This window comes from Phyllobates terribilis, unplaced genomic scaffold (genome assembly GCF_046119375.1).
Source record: "Phyllobates terribilis strain yellow unplaced genomic scaffold, ASM4611937v1 Scaffold_11__3_contigs__length_659146591, whole genome shotgun sequence".
In the NCBI taxonomy this organism is placed as follows: Eukaryota; Metazoa; Chordata; class Amphibia; order Anura; family Dendrobatidae; genus Phyllobates; species Phyllobates terribilis.
The window spans coordinates 296,589,636-296,606,108 of NW_027362771.1; the positions used below are offsets into that span (position 1 = coordinate 296,589,636).

The window sequence follows — 16,473 nt, forward strand, 5'->3', positions numbered from 1 at the left end:
ACATCAAAGTTGGATCAGCCTGTAGTATGTTTTTCTACTTTAATTTTGGGGGTGGCTCCAAATCCAGGCCTCCATTGGTTAATAAATTTGATTTCCATTGATGATTTTTGTGTGATTTTGTTGTCAGCACATTCAACTTTCTACAGAACAAAGTATTCAATGATAATATTTAATATTTAATTCATTCAGATCTAGGATGTGTTATTTGAGTGTTCCCTTTATTTTTTTGAGCAGTGTATATATAAAAAATAAAATCCAAACAGCACCAGCAAACACACTGTAATACTTATAACGGGTGCACGTCCTCCAGGTATAGACCAGCCCAATAGATAGATTCCAAATAATGAAGATTTATTATCACTGGAATTTCCACAGGAGTGCTGTCTTCATTTTTCGGAATATACATATATATATATATATATATATATATATATATATATATATATATATATATATTGCTATCGTTTGTATTTTAAAAATTACTAAAAGGAAAATGGGCTGATGCAAAAGATGCAAAAGTTTGGGCACCCTTAGAGATTTGTGTATTCAGATAACTTTGACCAAGGTTTCAGACCTTAATTAGCCTGTTAGGGTTATGGCTTGTTCACTATCATCGTTAGCAAAGGCCAGGTGATGCAAATTTCCCAGCTTTATAAAAACCCAGCCTCTTCTAACCTTGTGCGAAAACACAGCAGATGTGGGTTCTTCTAAGCAGCTGCCTAGCAATCTGAAAATTAAAATGGTCTTGGTAAGGCTGGTTTCTTTTCTGTGATGTTTTTTGAACTCTTGTCCTTTTCTGAGCCATTTTTGTATACATAGGCTCTCTGACTGAGCACTCCACCCATCAGCCCATGGCAGTTTTAATTACAGCAGGATCCTACCTATCCATATAAATGTAAGTCATCAGCCCAAGAGAGGAATCACATTAGAATAGGTTCCCAGCAAAAGAAGATCACCTTGTCATTGGCTACTGGGCATGCATGAATTGGCCAAATGATGTGCTAAGTATCTTCTTTATTTCCTATTTTCTAGAACAGTAATGCAATTCAAATTTCATATGTTTCATGTTTAAATGCTATAGCATTACAGAGTGCAACTTTATTTGTTAGTTTCTCATGTTTCAGTGACTTGACAATCAGAGATAGGAGGCAGGCAGGGGGCGGGGAATAGAAAGAGAAGCAGGAGAGCTGGGAGTGCACTTTGGCTTTCTTAATTAAAACAATTGTCTCATCTTGCTAAATGGGTTAAATTGCAAAGTGATTCTGAAAATAAGCCACTTTGTATTAAACAAATCTCTTTTTTCAAAAACGGAGGGATTTTTAATTCTATAGTTTACTGCTTGTTGTCTATGTTACCAGCCAACTTAGCAGTTTATCAGAGGTGGATAGTTTCTTAAGCAAGGAGTGTGTGTTTGCAAACTCTTTGCTACCGAGTTTGCAAAAGCAGCTCAGAATCTGGCGGGATCGCTGGATGTGGCCACTTTTAGTCACCCTCTAGTGCTGTAGGGGCAAAAGTTCCTCTGCATGCAGTATGTGAGGGCGCACAGTTTTGGCTAAAGGTGCAACCATGAAGATGGGAAGCAGGGAATGGTGCATTTCTAAACATAGAATGAGACATTTCCTTTAAAATTTCCTAAATGTTTTTCCTATTTTTTATCGAATTTGCTTTCAATTAGACTTTTCTATAATGAAGTTGTGTAAAGGTTAATACATAAAAAAGCTCCAGCCGTCTCCATTTCACTTTACTTCATGCTTCAGTCATTAACATTAGAAATACCTATAACTTGGAACTTTATCTTCGATGCAGAAATAGTCAAAGTTCCTTAAAATACCTCCTGAAATATTGATTGACATATGACTTTATTTCAATTCTGTTCTGCTATGAGTATGAGAGATGTATAAACAGAAAAAAACACATCAGAGTGGCATGGCAAAGCAATTCAGAATAGCTGTCCAAATGTATTATCGAAGTGAAAAAGGCACGACTGTTGTAGAGAAAGTGATGGCGCTCTCTAACACTTGTTTTGTCTCACAAACCATTAATAAATTGTCAGTGTCTTCCAGTGGTTAGATTGTGGTTTTCTGCTTCTGAGCTACTTCTCAAGCCACAAGTTTCTGTTTACTACACAAAAGCTGAAGATGATATTGTCAAGCACTTGAATAATATGTTCTTTATAACCCATTGTGTTATTGGATACATCAATGTGAGCCTTACGTCGCCTTATTGTAATTGCGCTTTCATCTTCATTTCTGAATTTTGAAAACACAATCTTTTTGCCTTCATCTTTGTTTCATGTAACATTTTAGATGCTTTATTATGACATGATGAAAAGGTGCCTGACTTGTATTTCCAGTTCCTTAATGCAGCCCGCAATGTTCACAACTCTCACAGTGTTTAGTCACCGCCAGGTCACAAAACTGCACACTATTGATCACATAATGTGCTAACTGTACATATATTTCACTTCAACCTTGTCATAAGCAATGTTACCTCTAAGCCTTCGTAGTTTGTGTGCAGTGGATTTAGGGACCTGGGAAATGTCAATACAAAACAGAATCAAATACATATTATTGTGCAGATCTGTAACAATTAGCCATACTGCAACCAGAGAAAGTAGACCACATACCATGCAGATAAATATTATGAACACCCCCAGAATAAACAACTGCAAAATTCCGTGGTGGGGTGTGGAGACCTTGGTGATATTGAGTCTCAAGGTGGACTCTCTTGTACTCTTAGTTCTGCATATTTTCGCACATGTTAAGGGTGTGCTTCACTTCTTCAGTAGGCTAGGTCATCAATTTCAGATTGATGGTGGTCCGATACGCAGCAACACCACTGATCAACTTTTCTCAGCATCGGCAGTATCCAGATGTAACCAGTTGCGGAGCTGAATATTTCCACTGTTTCAAATGAATGTGCCGCTGATCTGAGTACCAAGCAGAAGCCACTAAACAGCAGACGGAGCTGTTATGTTTATGTATAAAATATAACACCCGACCAATACTTTCTTCAATCGTAATTGTTATTGATTGTGATTCAAATATACAATCCAATTCAGAAGATATATACAAAAATCATTTCACATATTATAATATTCATAATATTTAGGAAAATTATCAAGAAACACTGGAGTTTCCTGAAAGGTGACAAGATCATCGGTGAAAAACTTCCAGATCACCCCCGCTTTATATATAAGAAAGCCTGTAATTTGGGCAACTTGATTGCTCCAACAGTCCAGACCCTTGCCCCCCAAAAAAGCGACACCCTTTCCTATATGAAATGTATGTAAGAAAACATGTATGAAAAAACAAAAAAACATAAAAAGAGGAGACATCATACATACAATATCGGATTTTATTACATGCACAACTAAGGGGATTATTTATTGTATTACCTGCAACAAGATGTACAGTACATAGGCAGAACAAAACGGCCCATGCACACTCGAATCAACGAACATCTACCTAACATTTCTAATAAATTTGATGAACACCCCTTATCAAAACACTTCGCTGAAAAACATGGGGGTTCTATACTGGACATCCAGATTACAGGTATTCAAAAAGTACCTAAACAATGGCGAAAGGGTGACTATCTGAAGCAAATGTCGAGAGTGGAAAGTAAATGGATTTTTATTTTTGACACCCATAAACCTAAGGGTTTAAACTCCGAAATAGAGCTATATGCCTTTAACGATGACTGATTACCCCTGATTGAACACCTTTCAAGGAAAAAGAGAAAAAAAAAGGCAAAAAAAAAAAAAAAAAGAGGCAAAACCATATAAAAAGGACCATATACAGCCTAGGAACCAACTCTGAGGAAGGAATCCATAGAATTCCGAAACGCGTCAATTCCTGACCCTCCTAGGCTCCCGTACTGGTACCAGACACGTGACATGACGTCATGCAGGTCCTAAACATCCGCCATGTGTACAGCGCAGGTCCTTGCGCACCACAGAACACAGGCGCCTGGAGAAGTGGCACGGAGCAGCGGTTTCCGGCCGGGACCCTGCTCCTCCCCTCTCCCCACCAAGAACGTACCTCTGCCACAGGAGTAATTTCTCCTCTTTCCAGACCACGACGATCTGCAGACCTCGACCGCCAAACAGTGAGTTGCCTGACCACCACATTGGTGAAGTACATATCCTGGACTAAGCACAGCTGTGCTTTTGTATGCACCAATGAGCTTTTCTACTCGGCATACCTTATACCTTGCCCAGAGATAAACGGTTTTTAACCTTGGGCGAACCCCTATACCATTTTTATAGGATTAACCCCGCAGTGCCTTCTAGGCACAGACTAACATTGGTTTTCTCATTATATATATATACATATATATATATATATATATATATATATATATATATATATATACAGTATATAATTATTTTTTTAATTTTTTTGGGGGGGGCGAACTCCTATACTATTATCTGCAGGATTAACCCCTGAATGGCCTTCAGGCACATACTAACATTTACCGTTTATCGTCTGTTCTTTCCAAGGAGCTCTATTTTACAACGGCTGATTACCGCTAACCACAACAAGTACCATCTTTTTAAAAAATAAGAAAGGTACCATCCATACAACAGGTATTACCGATATTCAGCTCACAAAATCCTAGCCTGAAGGGACATCTCCCCAGGTAACTACTTTGGTATACCTCAAGCGTCATATATTTACCAGCTATCACAATACAGGTACCATTACCCCAAAATCTAAACTCCCCAACCCTCATTTTTTATTTTCCTGCAATAATTATGTGGAGCCCCTGAGGGTTTGACCGCCACAGGGATGCTGCACTTCTTTAATGGAGTGTAGTGTTCCTCCTCTGAGGTAAGAACAGCGTGATGGTCAGGACCCAACCTTTTCATCCAACACCACATTTCTCCACCAGAGGGGGCTAGAATGCACCAGGTGCTGCCCTCCTGGTTACAGGGAGACTGGGGAACCAAGAGCTAGGGGAACCAGTTAGTGGGTGAGGGTGGAGGACTCACATTTCAGTGACACTTTAAATTTCATATTTAATACACAGCCATCTTGGTTCATGGTCTTTTTGTTCTTTTGACTGTCTTTTGATTGTGATCTCCCTCCCTGAACGTGGATCCTGTGTGGACCTGCAGTGGATGGAGACACAGCCCTCGTACCCCGGCCTTGGGGCGAGGGGCAGGTTGTAGGCAAGGAATGTCTCAACCTGGTCAAGGACCATGACCAAGAAGGCCTGGAGCTTAAGAGTGTAGCTCCACAGCAAATGGATCCCGGGGAGGATGCAGACGGAGCAGTGTACGCCACCTGTCCTCGCCTACCTGATATATTCTGAGGGAGTCCGGCTGCAAGAGGGGTACCGGCCCCCGACACCCGACCTTGCTACTCCATGTCCTGGTCGGGAAAGCCCGGTAGGCCCTTAGGATCCCACCGGGTAACGGAAAGAGCATAGCTGCCACCCGTGCCCTTTTTCTGAGAGGAGTTCAGAGGGAGACCCGGCCTATCTACACACACAGACAGGAAAGGATACAGTCTGTAGTTCAGGAACACTCTGGTGCGGGGTCCTGATTGAATGCTGGACTTGCTCAGAGATAGTCGGACCCCCGTCCCTGGTGACCGCAGGACTCCGCGGGGAGCAGGGAGTCGCCTTCCTTCTGCCATCTCTAATGTGAGTAAAGCCTTGGAAGTTCACCCCTATGGCCTCCGGACTCTTTATTCTGCGCTACACCGCACGACACAGCACACGGTCTCCTCTACTACTACCCCCTCCATCCTGTCTCTCTGCCCTGAGGCCTTGTTCCGCCTGTGGGGAGTAGTAATAACGACGGCCGCCAGAACACCATGCCTCAGCGGACTGCAGTGGCGCTGGTGACCTTCACCAGGTGCCACAGGTGGCGTAGTCGGAATCAGCCACTCAACCCGGATAAGCCCACACCATCCTTTTAATGTGACGGCCCTGAGCACGGATCGGGTCCGGGCCACGGCTGCATCCCATCTCTCCATCATAGGACCCGACTCAGAGTCCCCCATCTCCCAGGGTAAAGAAAAGGGCTTTCGAGTAGAGGCGTCACAACTACTGTATAAAACTCTCTACAGATTGTCTGCAGTCAATTACCTCTATCCAACTGGTACGTGCCCTTTACCAGGCACGCCCTCCTCTCTGTATCTCCCTGCACCCTGAATAGGACCATAACCACAGAGGTACATCACCTATCCTCCAAGTCTGGTATATTCCTAATTCATCATTTAACCAGAGACCCTAAAAAAGCTAATCCAACTATCCACAGCTCCAGGGGAACTCCAACACTAAAATGGACCAAAAACAATCCTTCTACCACTAATTCAGGTAAATATACTCACCATAAATTCGAGAATTAAGAACCTAAATCCTAAACATCTTTGATTTTTAGAACAGAATCGTCCCTCAAACTGATCCTCTACTGACCTATCATATCCCTCCAACCCCAATTTTTAGGTAAATATCTTCTTATAATTTCACCCCCAATTAGGCCACCCACTAGAATACTTTTATTTATTATCCTTCTTTCCTCCCATAGGATATTATCTCCATGTGGAACCAACCACTACAAAACTAAGAAGCACAACGCACTTTACTTAGGATCATTAGGATTTGCCTATAACTCTATTTATCCTTTGCTCTTATCAAAATATTTTTTATCCGATTATTATTGTTCTAAATAAATTCGTATTTTATACAGCCAACATATCCTCTTTTATTGAATAGAATTAAGCACTTATACGTTACAAACTTTGAGACTACAACTTTGAGACTCACCACAGCATCAACCAACCACCTACCAAGTGACTAACCAGGTAAATATTACCTCCCCCATTGACCATCATCGTAGTCAACGACCCCTCTAAACGTAAGCAATGCAACATCTCTCCCTACAGGTTCTCCACCGGTTGAACCCAACCAACAGTCTCAACCCATACAGTCCCACAGTCCCCAGTGACCACCATTGTGAACAATTCAGCATATGCTCTCTTACGTCGATCTTTTACTCTGTATAAAGACTATTACTTTTAAACAGATCCTTTAGGATAATGCTTATGATAAAGTTTTATCCAACATTTTAGAATTACATTTTAACTTAATAAAAATTGACCCTTTTATCAACTGAATCTGAGTCCGCCTCACTACCTTAGCGCAAATTATATAACCTAAACTTTTGGTTTTTTTTAATACTTTTTATATTTGTAAGATTTTATTTTCTGGCATATCCTATAGAGAAATCTATGGGAAACCACCAAAGAAATAACTCCATACCTAGAGCAAAAGACAGGCTAACAACTGTCTGCACCATTTTTGGACAAAGAAAAAATTATTAGAATTTTGATCGGATGATGTCCCCTACATCAGTCACCTGACGCTACAGACACTCAGTTGCCTCAGTGATTAAGTGACTCATTGGTAAGGACATCATCACTTCTAGGGTGTAGAATGGTCAGTTGGACTCATCTTTTTATTTTCTAATGATCCTTTCTCTTTGGCAAGTTTTAGAAAAACTAGTGGAAAACCCCAAGAAAGCATAACTGTGTTTGTCTATCTCTGGTAGTACCTTTGAGAATGAATGGGTGCACATGTTCAACCTCTGCTTAATTCAGATGAGGCTCTTTAGAGTCCGGTTTTCAGGATTCGTAGGGGTCTCAGTGGTCAGACCCCAAGCAATCATGAATATATCTCCTGATGTATGGATAGGGAATGGCTTCCAATTTTGTCCTTTAATACCTCACTGGAAGATTATTTTACGCAGAGTGGTGCTGTTGAGATGTGTCAGAGGGATAGAGAGCCCGCACACACACATTTCAAGGAGGACATAGTTATTTCAGCATTAAATCTTAATTTAAATGTCATTCGTGCTGCTGCTGTGTTTGGGGGGCAAGGTTTGCAAGGTCTCATTAGTAGCTGATGCATTGATGGACATAGACCGAAGAGGCCTCTGTGCAAGAAAAAATATTTGGGCTCTTTGCACTCCAATAGCTCATCATAATGCACAATTCCACCTGCTTTGGAGGTGACGGTGGCCCCCTTACCTCTTGGGCCCATGTGCGGCTGCACAGGTTGCACCAATGATATATCCTCCCCTGAGCAGATGGTTGGACACAATATTGACATGATGAGACCATGGGCATAATGGAAGGTAAAGAAGGGAGCAAAGCTGAAAAATATATCATGCATGTAAAATATAGAGTAGGCCAGAAATCTTTTTATTAGACATGTACATGCTTATTTGGTAAATGAATCTAGAATATCAGGTTAGCTTTAAGTTATATGATTCACCATATTATGTTAAAAAAAATAATAATATTTGTGTAAATTATTTGCAAAACTAGATCACAAGACTAAATTTCTTTTTTTTTCTTTCCTCCTTTCTTTCTTTCATAGAAATGTGTGACTATCCCTCAGACTTGAGCATCACTAACCTCACTTCTGAAAAGTTCCTGGTTGGTTCACAACTTGCATTCAGCTGTGATCCAGACTACTTTGCTGGCTTTATTGACCATTTTTCCTACATATGTGATAATTCTAATGGCGTTATTAGGTGGATGTCACAGGATTGTCATTGCCACAGTAAGTTATTAATTTAATATGGGCAGTCTGTATATTATAAGATGATCAGAGAATACTAAAAGGGAAACATGATTGTATGAGTATCTACCAACAATAGATAGTGACAAATAGACATTCCTGGATCATCAAGTTTAAACAGAAACTCCCATTCAGGGACTACTTAGGTAAGTATATTCATCTAGGGTTAAATCCTGCCCTATTCAGATTATCAGATATGTTTTTGCCCAGAGAAAACAATATTAGTAAATTCGTGCAAATAACATTTTTGTTGCTACTTATCGTTTTTATGTCTTCAAAATCTCATATAGACCATAATTCACACCCATATTTCCCAACACATTTCCGCCCTCTGTTTTGAAGGGTTCATCAAGGGAGAGGTTTCAAAGAAGTATTCCAAAAGATATTATATTGCCCAGGCCCCACTGGATAGTAGGTACATCTGTATATCTCAGAAGTCCTGTAGGTACGCTCACATTGCGCCTAATGCTGATGCACATGTGAGCGTGCTTACAGGACTTCTGAGATATACAGAACCCCTCAAAACCAAAGGGGGAAAGGCGTTGGGAAATATTGGTCTGTATTATGGTCTATATGAGACTTTGAAAACATAACAACGATAAGTAGCAAAAAATTTTTATTTGCACCAATTTATTAATATTGTTTTCTCTGGGCAAAAACATATCTGATTATCTGAATAGGGCAGGTTTTAACCCTAGATGAATATACATACTTACCTAAGTAGTCCCTGAATGGGAGTTTCTGTTTATATGTGATGATCCAGGAATCTCTATTTGGCACTATCTATATATTGTTGGTTGATTATATAAGAACTCATTTAGTGATTTCATTTTTGGTCTATTGATCAGACACTAGATACCATACCAGATTGAATGGAGTGTTCTAAGATAATTAATTCATAATCCACCAACTAGAGATTGGATATTACACTACACCAATTGAACAGATGTTCTGAATGTGGACCAATCTTTTTTAAGAGTGACTAAACATAAACGGATATTTCTGGCTGATGCTCAAAATCATCCTTTGGGTGGTCTTTATCTTTTTTGCGATGTGATTTTATATTTGTATTGTCTGCATTATTATTGTCCTGTCACTTCATTTCACACACTTTTTGTTTGTTGTATATATTTAGGGCATAATAGGGCCGACGAGGAGTAGGGGCGCCACATCGCAATATTAGGGTGCCAACCTCCGCTGGAAGGTAGGGATAATATAGGAGACCACAGTAGGGCAAGGCCCAGAATTTCCCCTTCTCTGTGGCCCTAATTTTTCTGTGAAGCCCCTCCTTTTTAATAAAGTTTAAATAAAATGCTGCATATAATAGGTGGGTTTTTTTTAGTTTATGATTGATGTCAGTTTTGGGACCCTTATTTATCCAGTTTAGTATATGTTCGTATGAGTATCTACCAGAGATTTTAAGTAAAAATTTTGGCCCGAGTGTTCTATTAAAAAATAAATAGCACATAATCACCCATGAATTCCCACCGCTTCTCCATCCTGCTGGCAGGGCCCCCCACTGCTCTCCTCTCCTTCTCTTCTAGTCTGGTGTGACCGCTACAGTCAATTACTGTTCACAGAAGTGACGCTTTGGTGGGGTGACAGTAAGGTAGGGCTACACAGTATAGCCACTGATCTTGGGGAGCACTGCATCTGTGAGATCAACCCGATCAAAATATATGTAATGATATGGAAATGAGTTACTGACCATGATGTACATTTTCATCATAGGTTGTGAACCTGACAAGTAGTAATAAAGAATTGATAATAATAATAGTAGTAGTAGTAATAAAGAAATCATTGTAAGTATCAATGACATCTTAGATTGAATTATTATCTACAGTATCTATTGTTTGTATCTCAGAGGTTCATGGCAGAACTACAAACATACAGATTGGAAAGGATTCATCTAATTGTGAGGAGCCAACTAATATGAATGAAACGATAACAAAAGGTAATAATAATACTTAATATGATCATTTATTTAAAGTTGTGAAAAGAGGTTTTTCAATCCATCAAAGCAAATTAAAAGCAAAAATACTTTATTATGACTTCATTAAAATAGTAGCATGGGCATAAAAAATATATCTGACTCGTTTCGAGTCTAGCTGACTCTAAATCGTAGATATAGTTCCGTGCAAAGTGGAGTGGATTGCCTAGGATGCCAGGCCGAACAACATATATTGATGGGGGTGAGATGTATCTGAAAACTTTTTTTTAGATTAATGATCATTTATTTACTTACTGTCTAATTCTAGAAACAAGACAGGCTGGGTTCACACTAGTGTTTGTAATTCAGAAACAGAAAAATGGAACTCAAGCAGAAATTGGTTCCATTTCACGACGTGAACCTAACCTTACCTTCATTTTAAGTTTGTCTTTTTATTTTATTTTATGCTATGCAGTCAAAAGAAAAACTAAGTACATTGTTCAATTCTATGGTTTTACATGTCATACAGGACATAATAAAGTGAAGAAGCTGGAAAGATAATGAGCTCAAATAGGACTTTACCTGATTACAAACAGTGCAAAAGTCATTTAAAGTGTTGCACTCACCTTAGCAAGTTGCAACCTGCAACTATATGTAAGCATGTAACAGCCGTGGATCCGACAGATCAAGAGTTGATGCAATATGGAGTAAAAAACGTTTTTTACTGCGCTGCTGGCTGACCACTTAGAAAAGACACATTAAATCCAAAAGACTCCCAATAAAGGATTTTTTACTTTTTATTTCTTGTCTGTTAAAGAATAAAATCAAAGCGTTTCGAAGTTCTATCCAAACTTCTTCATCAGGACAGGATAAGACAATTTTTTGTGATATACTGTAGTTGGTTGACCTTCTATACTTTTACACGTGCAGATAGGATATTGAACACAGATTTCTCCACAAATTACCGCTCTTGCGTGTCACAGGTATCTGTCGCTTGTATCTCCGCCAGCAATTTGTTCTTAATAAGTTGCAACCTGAAACTATATGAAAGCATGTACCAGCTGCTGCACAACCGCGGATCAATAGAGCAAAACTGGATGCAATAAGGAGTTCAAACGTTTTTTCACTGCGCTTCTGTTATATACAAAGGAGACACTGGGACTGGGGCATATACATGTCATACGAGACACTGAGACTCCGCTGTATATATCACATAGGAGACACCGAAACTGCCGTATACATCACATAGGATACATTGAGATTGCTGTACATATACATCACAATTGAGACAGCAAGACTGCTGTATATAAATCACATAGGAGACATGGGGACTGCTGTATATACCGTGACGTGCAAAAGGGTAACAATGTTTTGAGCTTTTGAGTTTCAGGCTCCATATTTCACCATTCACTACTGCTTTTAACGAGAGACTACCATCATTTTGTGGAAATCATCTTGACTATCTCATACATAAATTTGGCTTGCAACTATTTAGCATATGAGTAGTTATGCAGATTTTTGTCATGTCACTGCAATGTTACTGTTTTGCTCCTGGTGGTGGAAAAATCTTGTTCTTCCTGTATACTACAAATTACAACCTGTTCTCATATTCTCTAATAGCTCACTGAAAGAGCAGTGCTGAAGCTGGGGAGTGTAAGTAAAACACAGGTGAAGCCGGGGAGCATGGGTTTTTACTGGAACCGGAAAAACCCTTTAACCCCTTCTCGACATTGGACGTACCAGCACATCCTATTTTGTAGTGCATTCCTGCAAATGGATGCACCGGTACGCATTGGTGACCGGGAGGGCAGGAGCAGTACCTGCAAGATCTTTGCCGGGAGCTCAGCTTAAGCGATAGCCGAGACCCGGCTGTCAGGCTGCTTAACCCCCTAAATGCTGCAATCAATAGTGATCGCAGCATTTAGAAGGCAGGGAGAGGGAGGGGGATCCCTCTCCCGTCCAATCGACACATGTCATCGCTAGGGCCCAATCATTGTCATTGCAACCCAAGGTCAAATGATTACCTCTCGGTCTGCCAGCTACAGTGGCCTGTTTAGTCCATGCCAGCAGTATGATCTAAAAGGCGATCTGTCAGTGCAGCACTGACAGGTAAAATGCATTGCAGTGCTGGTGCATTGCGATGATTAAAATAAAAAAAAGTTAAAGTCCCATAGGGGGAATAAGTAAAAATTTAAAAAAATTCTAAAAATATAAAAAAAAAATCACAAAATAAAAACAAACAAAAAAATATATATACAGTATACTATACCAATAAATACGTATATTTATGTAAAAACAAAAATAAACCAAAAAAGTACACATATTTTGTATCGCCGTGTCCGATTAACACTGTCACACTAAAAAAAGTGGCCAAAAACTATGCTTTTCGTTCATACCGCCAAAAAAAGTGGAATAAAATGCGATCAAAAAGGTGAATGTAAATAAAATTAGAATAGCTAAAAAGCCATATTGTTCCTCAAGAAACAAGCTACCATACAGCTCCATCAGTGTAAAAATAAAAAAGCTGTGTAAAAGCGGCAAAACATTAAAAAAAATTATAGAAATGTGGTATCACTGTAATCGTACTGACCCAAAGAATAAAGCTGCCTACCACACTGTGAACGCCATTAAAAAAAAGCCAAAATACAGTTCCTGAATTGCTGGTTTTTGTTCATTTTGCTTCCCAGAAATCAAAATAGAAAGCGATCAAAAAATGCTATGTGCCCGAAAAGGGTACAAATAAAAAAAAAAGGGTCAACTCGTCCTGCAAACAACAATCCCTCACATGACACTGTCAGCAGAAATATAGAAAAATTATAGCTCTCAAAATATGATGATGCAAAAACATTTTGTAGTGCATGATAATAGTAAAGCATAAAAAAACTATATAAATCTGGTATTACTGTAATCCCACCGACCAAAAGAATAAAGCCGCCTTATCACTTATACCGCATGAGGAACGGCGTAGCAAACAAATAAAATCAATTCTTAACCTTCTATTGATTTGTTAATTCTGCTTAAAAGATCGCAGTTTAGGCTCGGCTCACACTTAACCTGCGCTTTGCGCTGAGCGCTTGCACCGGGCTTTCTCTCCGAAATACGTGACTCTGACGGAACCCCTGGTGGAAGATTTCTTATAATGAGGTAGATGTAGACACTGTGGACGCCATCAAGCCTATCATCCAGCGGTGTCTGTCTTTTTCAGCATGCATAAAATCGCTGTCGGCCCATTATGTGCACCTCTGAAAAGAAGAACAACGCTGATCAGAAGCCAGATGGAGTCGAGAGTAACTCTGCTGCCTCATTATAGTGAATGGATCCCTCAGGGGTTTCGTCTGAATCACGTCTTTCAGAGATTTAGATGGAAACCCCGATGTAAGTGCTCAGCATAGAGCGCCTGATAAATGTGATCCAAAATGTTATGTAATATGTTCCCAATAAAAGCTTCAACTCAATCCACTAAAAAGCAAGTCCTCACTCAGGTCCTTCATCTGTCAATGGAAATATAGGGGGCTTCCACGTTACTGGTAGCACAAAGGCTCTGGAAAAGTGCTAGTCTCCAAAATAGTGTCACTTGTGGTCGTTTCTGCTGTTTTGGCATGTCAGGGGCTCTTCAAACATGACATATGTAGATCTAAATGTGGGGAACAGAGAGCACAATAGGGTGATACCCTATGGAGGGAGATTAAGAGAGTGCTGGTTACACTCACCTGATGGAGTTGTGACAGGCACAACTCCTATGAAGGCATGGAGAAAAACAGCTGCTGCTGCCCCGTGGCTGGAAGATAAGTCCTCCAGGAGATATTGGATCCAGTTGGATAAACACGTAGGTGGGCTGCGCTGCTGAAGTGAATCAATTCTTCAGAGATGATGATGATGAAAAAGGCTTTTTATTAACAACGCGTTTCAACGCCATACCGGCGTCTTTTTCAAGTAAGAAAAACAAATGTCAGACATTTGTTTTTTTTACTTGAAAAAGACGCCGGTACGGCGTTGAAACGCGTTGTTAATAAAAAGCCTTTTTCATCATCATCATCATCATCTCTGAAGAATTGATTCACTTCAGCAGCGCAGCCCCACCTACGTGTTTATCCAACTGGATCAAACATGACATAGCATCCACAACCTATTCATGCCAAAAATGGCACTTCAGAATTAATTTGGCGCTCCTTCCCTTCCAAGCCCGCCGTGTGCCCAAACATTAGTTTTCAACCACATATAAGGTATTAGGGTACTCAGGAGAAATTGCACAACAAATTGTATGGTCCATTTTATCCTGTTATCCTTGTGAAAATGAAAAATTTGAGGCTAAAGTAAAATTTTTTGGGAAAAAATATATTTTTTTTACATTTTCATTGCTCAATGTTATAAAATTCTGTGAGGCACCTGGGGTTCAAGGTGCTCACCACACCTCTAGATAAGTTCATTGAGGGGTGTATTTTCCAAAAGAGGGTCATTTGCAGGAGATTTCTACTATTTAGATACATCAGGGGCTCTACAAACGTGACCTGGCATCCGCTATGTACTCCAGCAAATTTAGCACTACGAAAGTCAAATGATGTTCCATCCCTTCCGAGCTCTGCCGTGCACCCATACAGTAGTTTTTCACCATATACGGAGTATCGACGTACTCAGGAGAAATTGCATAACAAATTGTACAGTTTATTTTTTCCTGTTACCCTTGTGAAAATGAAAGATTTGGTGTTAAAGCAACATTTTGCGGAAAAAAATGTATTTTTGCGGCTCAACGTTATAAAATTCTGCGAAGCACCTGTTGATTCAAGGTGATCACCATACCTCTAGACAAGTTCGTTGAGAGATATAGCTTCCAAAATGGGGTCACTTGTGGAAGATTTCCACTGTTTAGGCACATCATGGGCTCTGCAAAAGCGATATGGCGTCTGCTATCTATTCCAGCAATGTTTGCGCTCCAAAAGATAAATGGTGCTCCTTACCTTCCGAGTCCTGCCATGTACCCAAACAGTAGTTTTCCACCACATATGGGGCATCGGCGTAATCAGAAGAAATTACACAATAAATTCTATGGTCCATTTTCTCCTGTTACCCTTCTGAAAATGAAAAAAAAAAACAACATTTTTGTTTCAAAAAGTAATAATTTTCATGTTTTTCTTCCACATTGTTTTAATTCATGTGAAGCACTTAAATGGGTGCAGTTTTTAAAATTGTGTCACTTTTAGGTATTTTTTGTCATATAGGCCCCTCAAAGTCACTTTAAATGGTATGTGGTCCCTAAAAAAATTGGTTTTGTAAATTTTGTTGGAAAGATGAGAAATTGCTGATGAACTTTTAACCCTTCTAACTTCCTAACAAACAAAAGTTTAAAAAATTATGCTAATGGGTAAATGTCATGTATTAACTATTTTGTGTAGTATAACTATTTGGTTTAAGGGCATAAAAATTCAAAGTTCAAAATTGTGAAATTTTGACTTTTTTGTCATATTTTTCGATATTTTTTTTAATAAACGTAAATCATATCGACCAAAGTTTACCACTAACACGAAGTATAACATGTCACGAAGAAACAGTCTGTGAATCACTGGGATATGTTGAAGCGTTCCAGACTTAATAACAGATAAAGTGACACTGGTCAGAATTGTAAAATTTGGACTGGTCAGGAAGGTGAAAACAGGCTCAGGGTTCAAGGGGTTAAAGATTGTTAGTTGGTATTGTGTTTTCAGCTGATGATCATGATACCATCATATAATGTATTTGTGGAAACACGGGGGGTCAGTGGGTGCTCTCGTCTGTTGGCCTGAGACCAGGGCTCATCCCACTGAACGCCCGCTCTCCTTTCCCGTGGGCATAATACTCAGACAACACAGATTGAGGATAAAAACAGTGTGGCAATACTCTATTGAACCATGAACAGATAAAAACATATAGAACAGCCCCATCAAATATCCAAGATGGTGCAAATTACAGAG

General features: G+C 39.6%; 1 protein-coding gene across 3 annotated transcripts in view; it reads left to right on the forward strand.

Annotated features, from left to right (window-relative positions):
- The window catches only part of LOC141165100 (uncharacterized), a 43,799-nt gene that overhangs the window by 13,538 nt on the left and 13,788 nt on the right, over positions 1-16,473 (forward strand). For 2 of the 3 annotated variants that reach the window (XM_073650738.1, XM_073650736.1), the window contains exons 2-3: positions 8,395-8,580; positions 10,442-10,552. In XM_073650738.1, the coding sequence (XP_073506839.1) occupies positions 8,395-8,580; positions 10,442-10,552 (297 nt within the window). The remainder of the gene's footprint in view (positions 1-8,394; positions 8,581-10,441; positions 10,553-16,473) is intronic. The other variant, XM_073650737.1, reaches the window with a different exon arrangement.